This window comes from Oryctolagus cuniculus, chromosome 2 (genome assembly GCF_051225735.1).
Source record: "Oryctolagus cuniculus isolate XC-2025 breed Fujian yellow rabbit chromosome 2, ASM5122573v1, whole genome shotgun sequence".
In the NCBI taxonomy this organism is placed as follows: Eukaryota; Metazoa; Chordata; class Mammalia; order Lagomorpha; family Leporidae; genus Oryctolagus; species Oryctolagus cuniculus.
The window spans coordinates 4,464,639-4,477,023 of record NC_142868.1 but is presented as its reverse complement, the minus strand read 5'-3'; the positions used below and the strand labels follow the sequence as shown (position 1 = coordinate 4,477,023).

The 12,385-nt window shown below is 60.1% G+C and overlaps 1 protein-coding gene across 1 annotated transcript; it reads right to left on the bottom strand.

The window, feature by feature from the left end:
- Positions 1-8,352: 8,352 nt before the first annotated feature.
- On the bottom strand, positions 8,353-12,385 carry CYTL1 (cytokine like 1). Its single transcript, XM_089326927.1, has 5 exons — positions 12,194-12,385; positions 10,124-10,168; position 10,089; positions 9,858-9,985; positions 8,353-8,855 (listed from the first exon to the last, which is right to left on the bottom strand). The coding sequence occupies exons 1-5, from the start codon at positions 12,341-12,343 to the stop codon at positions 8,766-8,768; spliced, it is 414 nt and encodes a 137-aa protein (XP_089183053.1). The 5' UTR covers positions 12,344-12,385; the 3' UTR covers positions 8,353-8,765.

The window sequence follows — 12,385 nt, the reverse complement described above, 5'->3', positions numbered from 1 at the left end:
GAGTTGCTCCTCTTCCAGTCCAGCTCTCTACTGTGGCCCTGGAAGGCAGTGGAGGATGGCCCAGGTCCTTGGGCCCTGCACCCGCATGGGAGACCAGGAAGAAGCACCTGGCTCCTGGCTTCAGATTGGTGCAGCGCTGGCCGTGGCGGCCATTTGGGGGGTGAACCAACGGAAGGAAGACCTTTCTCTCTGTCTCTCTCTCTCACTGTCTAACTCTGCCTGTCAAAAACAAAACAAAAAAAGCTAAGCATCCCAAATGGGCACTGGTTCAAGTCCCAACTGCTCCTCTTCCAATCCAGCTTCCTCTATGGCCTGGAAGATGGCCCAAGTGCTTGGGCCCCTCTACCCATGTGGGAGAACTGGAAGAAGCTCCTGGCTCCTGGCTTTGGATCGGCCTGGCTCCAGCCAGTGCCACCATCTGGGGAGTGAACCAGCAGATGGAAGACCTCTCTCTCTGTCTCTCTCTTTCTCTTTAACTCCACTTCTCAAATAAATAAATAATTTTTTAAAGGAGGTATCCAAGTAGCCAACAGGTGTCTGATAAGATGCTGAACACCAGCGGTCATCAGGGGAGTGCAAAGCAGAGAGTCGTCACCGCTCACTTTTTGTCCAAAATATCACAGCTTCTGTCCGAAAGACGGAAGACAGCAGGTGTCGTGAGGCTGTGGGGACAAGGGGACCCTCGCCCACTGTTGGTGCAATCAGCGTGGCCATTATGAAAAATCCTGTTGGTCACGATGCAGAGTTTCCTTCAGACAAGAGGGCTCAGCCCCCAGGACCCGCGGGCACCAGGGTGACGGGGGTTAGTCACCACACACTGTGTGCTCGGCACTGGCTGAGAGCAGACGTGGCGTGTTTTCACCAGCAGCCAGCCTGGGACGCGATGGATGTGTCGGTTAGCTCCAGGGGCGAGTGCGCGAAGCACGCCCATCTCTCAACACCACGGAGCACGACAGAAGCGTGTGGCAGGCGTCTCTGCCAACCAGGGAGCGAGCAGGATGCTGTCAGGGAGCCGTGGGCGGCCCCGTCTCTCCTCAGCAGTCGGGGTCACAGGGCGTCCCCCCACTTTCTCCTGCCACGTTTTAATTAACTCTCTGTGGTTGGTTGCAGGCCTTGATGCCTTTTCATGTATTTCTAATTTAATTATTTTATTTTATTTATTTTAAAGGCCAAGTTAGAGAGAGAGAGACAGAGACAGAGGTCTTCCATCCCGCTGGTTCACTCTCCAAATGGCTCCAACAGTCAGGCCTGGGCCAAGCCAGGAGCCAGGAGCTTCCTCCGGGTCTCCGACGCAGGTGCAGGGGCCCAAGCACTTGGTCATCTTCTGCTGCTTTCCCAGACCATAGCAGAGAGCTGGATCAGAAGTGGAGCAGCTGGGACTTGAACCGGCGCCCATATGGGATGCCAGCACGGCAGGCAGTGGCTTTACTGTCTATGCCACAGCGCCGGCCCCTTAAATGTAACTTTCTAATTGGTGCTTGAAGTTGTAAGTGAATGCCGTTCACTTTCTCTGACTAAATGTCAGCTAAATCAAATGCGCAGCAAAGCAGCCAGGCACTGGGTCCCTCCTCTCACCTCTCACCTCCCAGCATTTTGTTTAGCCACCTTCCTAAACCTCGTTAAGGTTGCATCTCATATGCTCCTATCCCCGAAACGCACACGTCATGCCCTGCACCCGCATGGACGCATTCTGAGCAAGAACCTTCTCTGCTGTTCGCCGCTTCCGTCCCAGCCACGCCCTGCAGCCGTGTTCGCCTAGCACAGAGAATTGGCGGCACCATCGGTGAGCACTTGGGTGGCTTGTGGTCACTGGCTGTCGGACACATCCTGCCACGAGCACCCTGACACACAGGGACCTAGAATTTCTGTAGGGCGCAACTTTGGGGCTAAAATTTGCCGACTCATGGATAGGATCTGCACTTCCAAATCCACGAGGTGCCACCGTACCACCAGCAACACGAGGGGACTCCAAAACGTTTGTGGAGACTGGCATGAAAAGGTAGGTTTACCTGGGTGAACAAAGGTTTTCAAAGTCACGTATCGTTTTCTCATAATACACGTGTGTCGTGACCATCATGTGCCCGGGTGTCAATTATTTCTCTTGCACCAGAATAAAGTTATTTTGCCAATTCACTTTCCACGAGCTTGTCAAAGGCCCCTGCTGTGTCTGTGTGCTGGGTGCACTGCCAGAGTTTAAAGCTACCGTGGGGGTGGGCATTGGGTCACCTGCGCCCCCTCTCAGAGGGCCTGGGATTGAGTCCCAGCCCCGCTCCCTGTCCGCTCCTTGCTAAGGTGCTGGGGAGGCAGATGATGGCGCACCTATCTGAGTCCCTCCCACCCGCCTGGCAGGCCCGGATGGATTTCCTGGCTCCTGGCTTTGGCCTGGTCCAGGCCTGGCTGTTGTGTGTATTTGGGGATTGAGCTGGTGGATAGAAGGTCGGTCTCTCTCTCTCTCTCTCTCTCTCTCTCTCTTCCCTCTCCCTTTCTCTCCCCCTCTCCCTCCCTCTCCCTCTCCTTCTCCCTCTCTCTCTCCTTCTCCCTCTGTCTCTCCTTCTCCCTCTCTCTCCCCCTCTCCCTCTCCCTCTCCTTCCCTCTCTCTCTCCTTCTCCCTCTCTCTCTCTCCCACTCCTTCTCCCTCCCTCTCTCTCCCCCTCTCTCTCTCTCTCCCCCTTGCTCTGCCTTTCAAACAAATAAAACCAAAAAAATTAAAACATGTAGGTATAAAAGAGTATTTAATCATAGCATTTTCACATCTAGAAATAAACTGTCTGACTCCACCATTCTCCAATGTCCGCGTTCAGAAAAAAGTCAGCGAAAAGAAAAATAGACACGAAAATATCGTACTGGTGGCGAATTCTCCACACCCGGGTGACGCGACCCTCAGGGACAAGCAGAGAGGGGCTGAGCCGCTTCCACGCTTCCTGCTCAGGGTGAGCGATTTCCGGGCGCCGTCTCTGTCGCGCTGCCCTGGCCACAGGTGGTACCCGGGACTCAGGCAGTGACGCCAGCCCGGGCCGTGTTCCGTCCGACTTGGGATCCTCTCGGGCAGGGCCGGTGCCGTAATCCTGGGATGGAGATGTAGTGACTCCCGGGCAAGCTTCCTAGTCCCTGTCTGGCAGACAGAAGGTTCTGGAAACAAGTGGAGCTGTATCTCAGGCAGTTGACTGCCAACGCTCCAGGCGATGGCTGGGGTGCCGCAGCGCGAGGCAGCACGCAGCTAAGCTGGGACGGCGGAGGCGACCGCATTCTGCGTAGCTGCCCTCCGGGCTGCTGGTTTTTCCCTTTCCTCCCTATGCTCCATCCCTTTCCTCTCCTACCCCGGCGGTGCCCGGCTGGTGGATGGCGGCCAACACAGAAGGCAAGTTTGCATCCGTAGCACTTTTGCAAATCAGCTGGGCTTAAACCAGGGGGGCTTGTGCCTCCCGCTTCTCAGGGGGCTTGAACTTGCCCCTGGGGGTGAGGGTACCATGCTGACTTCAGCAGTCTGGGATCCATGAGAGGCCGCGCTGGCAGGTGAGCGATTGGATGCGCTGGGGACCAGCAGACGAGGGCTGCTCGGGTCTCGGCTGCTGGCTTCGTGGAAGAGCTCAGAGCCCGTGTGTGTGTGTGTGTGTGTGTGTGTGTGTGTGAATGGCCATGGAGGAAGCACCATGCAACACATCAGGTGTGCTGCTGGGTACTGCGGACAAGACCAGGAAACAAATAGACACAGTTCCTGCCTTTGCGGAGAGAAATAAACACGGAGTCAGGGAGATCCAGAGGCACCGAGGTTTGAAATGAGCGGTGCTGTGTGAGGTCTGTAACGACACACCGAGGCTGGGCAAATTTAGAAAGAAAAGAGGTGCATCTGGGCTCACGGTGGTGCAGTCCAAGGTTGGGAAGCCGCACCTTGCCACGGCCTCCTTGCCGGCAGGATCTCGAGCCGGCACGGGCTTCCACAGTGTGAGATGGGAGCGTGGGTCTGCACCCCCTCTGGGCTCTCTCCTTACACAGCCACTGCTGTTCAGTCACTTTTGGGGGCTCATCCTGGTGACCTCAGCTAAGCCTGAACACCTCCCAGAGGCCCCGCCCCACACGCCACGGTGAGAGTGGGCCTGCACCCGGGTCACACAGCATGGTGGGGAGGGGACAGGCCACAGCTGCGGCTCCACAGTTGGGATCCACACCCAACACCCACGAGAGTCAGCCACAAAAGGACGCAGGTGCAAGTCCCGGGGCAAGGGTGCTGGGGGATTTACAGGACTCGGCAGAGGGCAAGTGAGGGGACAGCACGTCATTGGGCCAGGGTCACACAGCCGGCTGGAGAGGACACGGGCCGGGGTGGGGCGGGTGGTGTGATGACCACAGGACTTGGGCTTTGCTCCAAATGAAAAGCAGGCCACAAAGAGCTCCCAGCAGAGGGCAGACTCGAGCTGAGTCGGTGGGACCGAGCGGGAGCAGGGCAGGGGTGCTGCCGGGAGCCCTGTAGGACGCTGCTACAGCCACCCGGGAAACAACCCCGGGCGACCTTGGACAGCTGGGCAGCGGCAGGGAGGGGACGAGGAGACGCAGTCACACTCGGGGTCAGAGGGGGCAGGATTTCCCGGCTCGCTGGCCGTGGGTTATATAAGAAACAGGGAGACGAGGGGGACCCCATGCCTAAAGAGGGTCTCCAAAGCTAGGAGACCCCTGGGGTCCCGGCCAAGGCAGCTACTGCAGGCAGAGGACAGCGGGGGACCGAGGGCTCCAGAGGGGGTGAGGTGGGGGTGCAGGAAGGGAGGGGCCGGCAAGGGCCCTGGTGAGCAGGGAGGGGCCCTGGACGCCACGAGAGGGCAGGGCTCCAGCAGCAGGAAGCGGCCACCAGGGCTACGGGGCTGCCACTGCTGGTGATGATGGACACAGGCGGAACGTCCAGGGGAAGAGCTGCTCCTCTGTCAGGGCCCTGGGCTGGGCCGGCCTGGAACTTCATCCAAGTCTCCCCCATGGATGGCCGGGGCCCAAGCACTCGGCCATCTTTGCTTGCCCTCCCAGGTGCACTAGCAGGGAGCTGGATCGCAAGTGGAGCCCGGCTGGTGCACACAGGGAGAGGCACTGCCTTACTCCGTGATTTTTCTTTTTATTCCAGTTTTGCCCAACCAACAGCCTCCAGCCTCCAGCCTCCAGGTCCCCGTCTTCCCGTCTGGAAATGGATTCTCTTTTATGTGAACGCGGCCACATCGCGGGCACAGCAGAGGGCTGCTCTGCTGCAGAGACCCTGCCACAATCAACACCTCTTACCTCTGACCCCGCTGTCGCCGACACCTGACGGGCTCACGCCCGCCCCAGCACGTGGGTCCCCACCAGCGGGGCTGTCCCGTCGGCTGCCCTGCCCCTGCCCCGCCCCCAATCAGGTCACGCGTCCTTGTCCGAAGGCCATGTCCTCCAAGGGTCCTTTCTGCTCCGACTGTTTTTCTGCATCTCCCTCTGCTGCCTAGATCTTTAGGGAGCCAAGAGGAGGGATTCTGTACTTTTCACCTCTGCTTGCGGGGTTCATTGTAAGCACCCAGTGAACACGGAAGAAGTGAACAAAGGCCTGAAATGCATCAAGCTGGCCTCCGCTTTGCTCTGGCCACATGGAAGCAGCCAGGGCCGGCTGAGCCACCAGACGGAGACCCGTGCCGGAGCCTGGAACCCTCTGCTGTTGCTCCCGGGCCCTCCGGGGAGTCAGCTGCCCGTGTATCTGTTTCCCAGAAGTCAGGGTTGGCCTCGCAGTCCGGAGGGGCACGGTGGTGCCCCTGGCAGAGGTACTGGTGAGGGCGCGCAGGAGAGTCCCTGGCTGAGTTTTCCCTCGAGGAGGGTTATTTCTTGAAGGGTCGTTCTTGGTTGATGGTGTCTCCCACAGAGACGTGGGTGTCCTAACCCCCTGTAGCTGTGTCTGCAACCTGATCTGAAATTGGGGTCTATGCGGAGGCTACGGAGTTCAGATGGGGCAGCCCATGGGCCCCAGTCCAGTACCCGGTGCCCTTGGAAGAGGGCATTTGGGGACCTGGCGCTGAGGCACATGGGAAAAGCCACCACCTGCAACACCAGCATCCCACATGGGCGCCAGTTCGCGTCCCGGCTGCTCCACTTCCGATCCAGCTCCCTGCTAATGCGCCTGAGAAAGCAGCGGAAGATGGTCCAAGTGCTTGGGCCCCTGCATCCATGTGGGAGACCTAGAAGCAGCTCCTGGCTCCTGGCTTCAGCCTTGCCCAGCCCTGGCCATTGTGGCCACTTTGGGAGTGAACCAGCAGATGGAAGGTCTGTCTCTCCTGTTTCTCTGTAGCTCTGCCTTTCCTTTGGGACGGGGACACCAGGAGCACCCCGTGCTTGGTGGGGACAAGGATGGAAGCCGTGTGTGGAAATGCCCAGGGAAGCCAAGGAAGGGCCCAGGAGGAGTCCTGCCCCGACCTCAGAACCGCAACTGCACGCCTCTTTCTCCTTCACGGCGGCCAGCTCGTGGTGCTAGGTTACGGCAGCTCTCGGGGACAGATCAGCGACCCTGTGCACCTGGGCTCCCAGGCAGAGGGCAGAGGCCTAGGGAGTCACTGTGGGGAGGCTCCTGAGACATCCGAGGCCTGGACACCAGGGGGACACACATGGCCTGTGGGACACCCAGGGGGACACGGCTCACCTGTGGACACCCAGGGGGACACGCCTAACCTGTGGGACTTCAAGGGGACCCAGCTCACTCAGGGACAACCAGGGGGACACGGCTCACCTGTGGACACCCAGGGGGACACGCCTCACCCAAGGACACCCAGGGGGACACACACGGCCTGTGGGACACCCAGCGGGACACGCCTCACCCAGGGATACCCAGGGGGACCTGGCTCACTCAGGGACAACCAGCAGGACACGGCTCACCTGTGGACACCCAGGGGGACACGCCTCACCTGTGGACACCTAGTGGGACACGCCTCACCCAGGGATACCCAGGGAGACCTGGCTCACTCAGGGACAACCAGCAGGACACGGCTCACCTGTGGACAACCAGGGGGACATGCCTCACCTGTGGACACCCAGGGGGACAGGGACACACACGGCCTGTGGGACACCCAGTGGGACACGCCTCACCCAGGGATACCCAGGGGGACCTGGCTCACTCAGGGACACCCAGGGGGACATGCCTCACCTGTGGACACCCAGGGGGACACACACGGCCTGTGGGATACCCAGTGGGACACGCCTCACCCAGGGATACCCAGGGGGACCTGGCTCACTCAGGGACAACCAGCGGGACACGGCTCACCCATGGGACACCCAGGGGGACACACCTCACCTGTGGACACCCAGGGGTGTGGGGAGCAACTGGGAGCAACTCGGACTAGACTAAGTTACTGGAATTAAGACTTATTCTATGCATCTGCTCTCCCACAATATGGCGCTGAGAAGGGAGTAACAGCTTCTACACAGCTGCCTCCAGTTCAACCAATAAACAGCAGGACCTGTTCCTGATTGGAGGAGAGCAGCGTACTCGGCGTGTGGGTAGCAGAGTTGGGATTGGTGGAAGAGGACTATAAAGGAGGAGAGAGACAACATGCACCAGGAACATCTATCTGAAGGAACACCTGAGCAGCCCCCGAGAGAGCCGGCCGGCGGTGTGCGGCTCCCCCGCGGAAGTGGGGAAAGTGGCAGGGGGAACCGCCCTTCCATGGAGGTGGAAGGAACGGTAGCCAACCCGGGAAGAACCAGCAGCAAACCCGGGGAGGGCCGAGCAGACAAAAGAACAGCGCAGGGTCCTGTGTCGTTCCTCCACGAAGACGGGGAGCGACACAGGGGGACACGCCTCGCCCAGGTGAGCAGGAGGGAGTCAGACACAGGGGGCCCCCGGCAATGTGTTGGACTGAACAAGTTCCCAGTGCGCCATCTTCTGCAGTCAGTAGCCAAGACATTATGCTGGGTTCATCAATAACTTCAACCAGCAGGTTTCCCCTGCAGGGCACCCACAGGGATGCTGGGAAGAGCCCGAGCACTGGGGTCTCACAGCCTTGGGCCCCGCCCCCGATGACCAGCCGTGAGCTTGGGCAAGCTCAGCCCACCGGAGCCTCAGCATCCCAATTCTCCCGACTGCAGGTGCGCTGAGCCGATGCTGTGGCACCTGCAGGGCACTGCCCTGTCTGTGGACCCAGTGCAACCTGTGCCCCACACCTACACCCCAAGGGTACAATCCGTCCCCAGGGCCAATCGGGGCATCTCCCAATGTCCCAAGAGCAGTCTTCACCCAGGTGGAGTGAGGCAGACGCCCGAGAGCCACCTGAGCGCAATGGAAAGAGAAGCACGCCCCACGCTAAGAGCGTGAGGATTCAGGGGCGGTGTGACAGCCACTCAGCACAGACGCTGGCAGGCTCGAGCTGGCTGCTCTGACCTTATTCTTTATTCGGTTGTCATCACCTTCCCGGGGAAGAGCGCTTCCTGCCAGCACTACCGAAGACCCTTGCAAATACAGCCAAGAAGCCAATTAACAACTTCTTTACACACGGCTGGCAGGCAGGCGGGAGGCGAGCGCATGGCAGAAGGCGGGAGGCAGGAGGCTGGTTGGTGAGCAGTCAGCAGGTTTCCGGCACGCAGCACGAGCTGCTGTTCATGCAAGGGCTGCTGGGAACCCATCTCTCCCAGTGGCCCAAATCCGTGTTCCTGGGGACCTCACCCTCCTGGCAGGACACCCCAGGCTCAGCTCTCGCTGGGCTCGAGGGGTTCCGCCTGCCAGCTTGGATGCACAGGGCAGGGACCGGAGTGGCCGCTGCTGTGGCTCAGTCCCCTTGGGGTCATTCTCTGGCGTGAAGCCCCGGCAGGTCTGTGGTCCCGGGGCTGGGGTACTCCAAGGCACTGCAGTCATCCGACAGGAACACCAAATCCTGCAACAGACATGGTATGTGCCAGAACATTCCAGAAGGGGCCTGCAGGGCCCAGGAGCAAGTGGGGGACTCTCAGTCCCCTGCAGCTGTTCCCCTTGGTGTGAACCCCTCCCCCACAGTTCCCATGAGATCTGACGTTCCACTAGGAGCAGTCCTCAGGGAAATCCCTCACCCACTGGTTGGCCAGAGGAATGGCCAATGAGAGGGAGAGGGAGAGAATGAATGGATGAGCAAATGAGTGAATGAATGTGCCCATGACCAAGCAGCGGCTCTGCGGAGGGTGGGCAGGGCAGCGCCAGCTCCACCTTCAGACAACTGTGTCCGGACCAGACAGAACGCCAATGACATCTTCCTGGCTGTCCCCAGCCCCGCCCGGGGGCAGAGGGCACGAGGAGGGGATGCGTGCCCAGGACAGGAAGACTTCCGGGCTAATCACTGACAGAGCCAGGCACGGCGCAGCCTCCCCACCAGCCTCTCAGGGCCAGGGAGTCCTGCAGTGCCCGGCCCTCGGGAGGGACTCACTCCCGTCACCTTTCCCATGATCTCAGGAGCTGGGCACTAGCATGTCCCATGTCCACGAGTGGAAGAGCTGCCCCTCGCAGGTGTGCGGTCACCCCCGCCGGTGGGAAGAGCCGGGGTGGGGGCAGGAAGAGGCAGGCACAGCTCAGGGCTGTGTGGTGCTACAGTCGGTGCCCAGGGACCACAGGACGGCCACCCCCGCCACCACGGCGCTGGTCTTCAGTCCCTGCCCGGCTCCCACAAGGGCCCTCCCATCCCACAGCGCACCTGAGGGGCCCAGTGCCGGAGCAATGCCTCCCACCTACCCCCCTCAGCCGCCTTCAGGGTCTGTCTTGGGGGTCCTGAGCCACTGCCCCCCACCCCGCGCCTTGTCCCGAATCCCCTTCCCTTCACAAGGGTGACCGTGGGTGGGGAAGAGTCTGGAGGACCGGAAGCAACTCCCAAATCATCCTGCTCCTCCCCACGTGTGGGGCACCCACGTACCCTCCTGCAGAATGAGTTCATGAGGGTGTACAGCTTCCGCACTTGGTCCTTCAGGGCGTCCACCCGGGCCACGTGCCAGCACTGGGGTGAGGCCACGAAGTCCCGCAGCTTGGCCAGCACGCATAATTCTGGGGGTGCGCAGGGGGTGTTGGAGAAGCCAGAGGGAGGACAGCCCCACGTTGCCTCTCCCCACCTCTGAGCCTCGGGGCGGGAGCACAGGCTCAGCCCCACCCTGCCTCCCCCGGGGGCGGGCAGCACCCTCTTACGTGGATGTCCAGGTACAGCGCAGGCAAGTACTTCACACACGGCTCCTGGGAACGAATGCAGATGGCTGTGTGTCCAGCGGGGACACCGCGGCTGGACACACACTCCCCGGCCCCCGGCCAGCCCTCCCGCCTGCAGGCCAGTCCTGGTGCTAGGACACACAGCATCCCTGCATCTGTGTCACTTTCCCGCCGGAATGAGCAACTGCTTTGCTGCAACCGGATGTTCAGAGCACAGCTTCTTCTGCTTCTTCTTCTTTTTTTAAGATCTATTTATTCATTTGAAAGACAGAATTACAGAGAGAGAGAGAGAGAGAGAGAGAGAGAGAGAGAAGAGTCTTCCATCCACTGGTCCACTCCCCAAATGGTTGCAATAGCCAGAACTGGGGCGATCCAAAGCCAGGAACCCAAACTTCTTCCGGGACTCCCACGAGGGTGCAGGGGCCCAAGCACTCAGGCCACCTAGTGCTGCTCTCCCAGGTGCATTAGCAGGGAGCTGGATTGGAAGTGGAGCAGCCGGGTCTCAAATTGGCACCCATATGGGATGTCGGCACTGCAGGCGGTGGCTTTACCTGCTATGCCACAGCGCCGGCCCCACCACTTGCTGTGTATGAGGGAACTTTTTACTACATACACACATGGAGACATGCATAAATATCTCCAAACTGTCTCTAAGAGCAGCGCAGAAGGCGTCAGTTGCGGTACGGTGCTGGGCGAGTACCCCGATGTAAAGCAGTTTTGTAACCCGTTGTTCCACGACAGTTCCAAGCCTGCCTAGGGTTCCAGGAACATCGCTAGGCACAACAGCACACAGGCAGCTGGGCAGCCCGAACCAGCAGCTCCCGAGTGCACCCACGGCAGCCCCACTGGGCCAGGCTGAGCCCGGGAGACCACAGCTCCATCCGCGCCTCCCAGGTGGGGGTGACAGGGTTCCGACTGCCTGAACCGTCATCTGTCGCCTCCCAAAGTCTGCAGCAGCAGCTGCGAGGACTTGACCCAGGCACTCGGATGCCGGTGCGGGCGTCCCACGTGGCAGCTTACCTACTGCACCCAGCGCCCACCCCAATAAACATTTCTGCTCTCTTGCAGCGTCCCAGCTCTGAGCCTGCCTTTTTTTTTTTTTTAACCTTTTAAAGTCAGAATTCCTCTAAAAGATGGTGCTCTGAACACCTGCTAAGCGGGCTTTTGCATTAATCACGGTGCAATTATACAACAGCAGGTTGCTATAAAGGAGTCAGAACGCATTCTGCTGGTATCACGCCCAAGCAGGCTGATCCAATCTGCCCCCACCCATGCACACACAAGCACACATGTGAGCCCACGCGAGAGCACACGCACACACACGGAGTGCGGAAATTCTGTCAGTGGAATGTCGGAGTCACCTCGAGATGCTAGGATTACAAGAGATGGTTACTTTCTGCTTTGTTTGCGCAGTCTCCGACCACCCTAGTGAGTGCATCACTTTTACAATGAGAAAAAAGCGACGTGTTAGCTAACTTTCAAGCAGCAAGTGCAGAGGTGGCGCAAAGCCAGCGTCTGAGCATGGACAAGCGACAAAGAGCCACTTGGGAACCTTCCCAGAAACGCCTCTTGCTCCTGTCCGGGACCGGAAGTCAGAGGTCTGCCTGCTCCCCAGCAGCCCCCGGGGACGCCCCTCTCCTGAAAGCAGTGAGCAGCCGCTGACCTCACGGTGCCTGTTTTAACTCCCAGAGTCCTCAGGGTGGCCCGAGGCTGCTCTCACTGTCACCCACGTTACAGGGAGGGAAACTGAGGCACGAGGCTGAGCCATCTGCCCAGGTGAGGGGCGGCGCTGGTCCTGGAAGCTGAAGAACTTGGAAGCTCCGGGTCCTACAGGGACCTGGCTCCGTCCCCTTCCTCCCTCTCTCTCCCTCCTCCCTCCCTCTCGTCTTTTTCTCTGATAGTTCTAGCAAGTTACAAGCAAAAATGGGGCTCAGTAAGCACCCTCCACACACTGGAGCAATATTTAATAGGAGGGAAACGCACAAACACCCGATCTGTGGTCCTCGGTCCAGGAATGGCCAGAGCCCCGGGGGGAGCTGGGCAGGGACTCACCGAGGGCTCCTCGGCCTGCAGGCTCTGGAAGTCGCGGGTGAGCTCGCGGCTGAGCGCCCGCAGGCGCGAGTAGCAGGTGGGCGGCGCGGGCGCGGCGGGCGGCGGCCCGGCCAGCAGCAGCAGCAGCAGGGGCAGCGGCCAGCGCGTCATGGTGCCAGCGCCTCCCCGGCCCTGCGGCCGCCCGCGCCTTTA

Excerpts from the sequence above, each read along its gene's own strand:
- CYTL1 (XM_089326927.1), bottom strand. The coding sequence starts at position 12,343 with ATGACGCGCTGGCCGCTGCCCCTGCTGCTGCTGCTGCTGGCCGGGCCG. Across the intron at positions 10,169-12,193 it reads TGCAGGCCGAGGAGCCCTCG|GAGCCGTGTGTGAAGTACTT; the intron begins GTGAGTCCCTGC and ends ATTCGTTCCCAG. Across the intron at positions 8,856-9,857 it reads TGAACTCATTCTGCAGGAGG|GATTTGGTGTTCCTGTCGGA; the intron begins GTACGTGGGTGC and ends TGTCTGTTGCAG.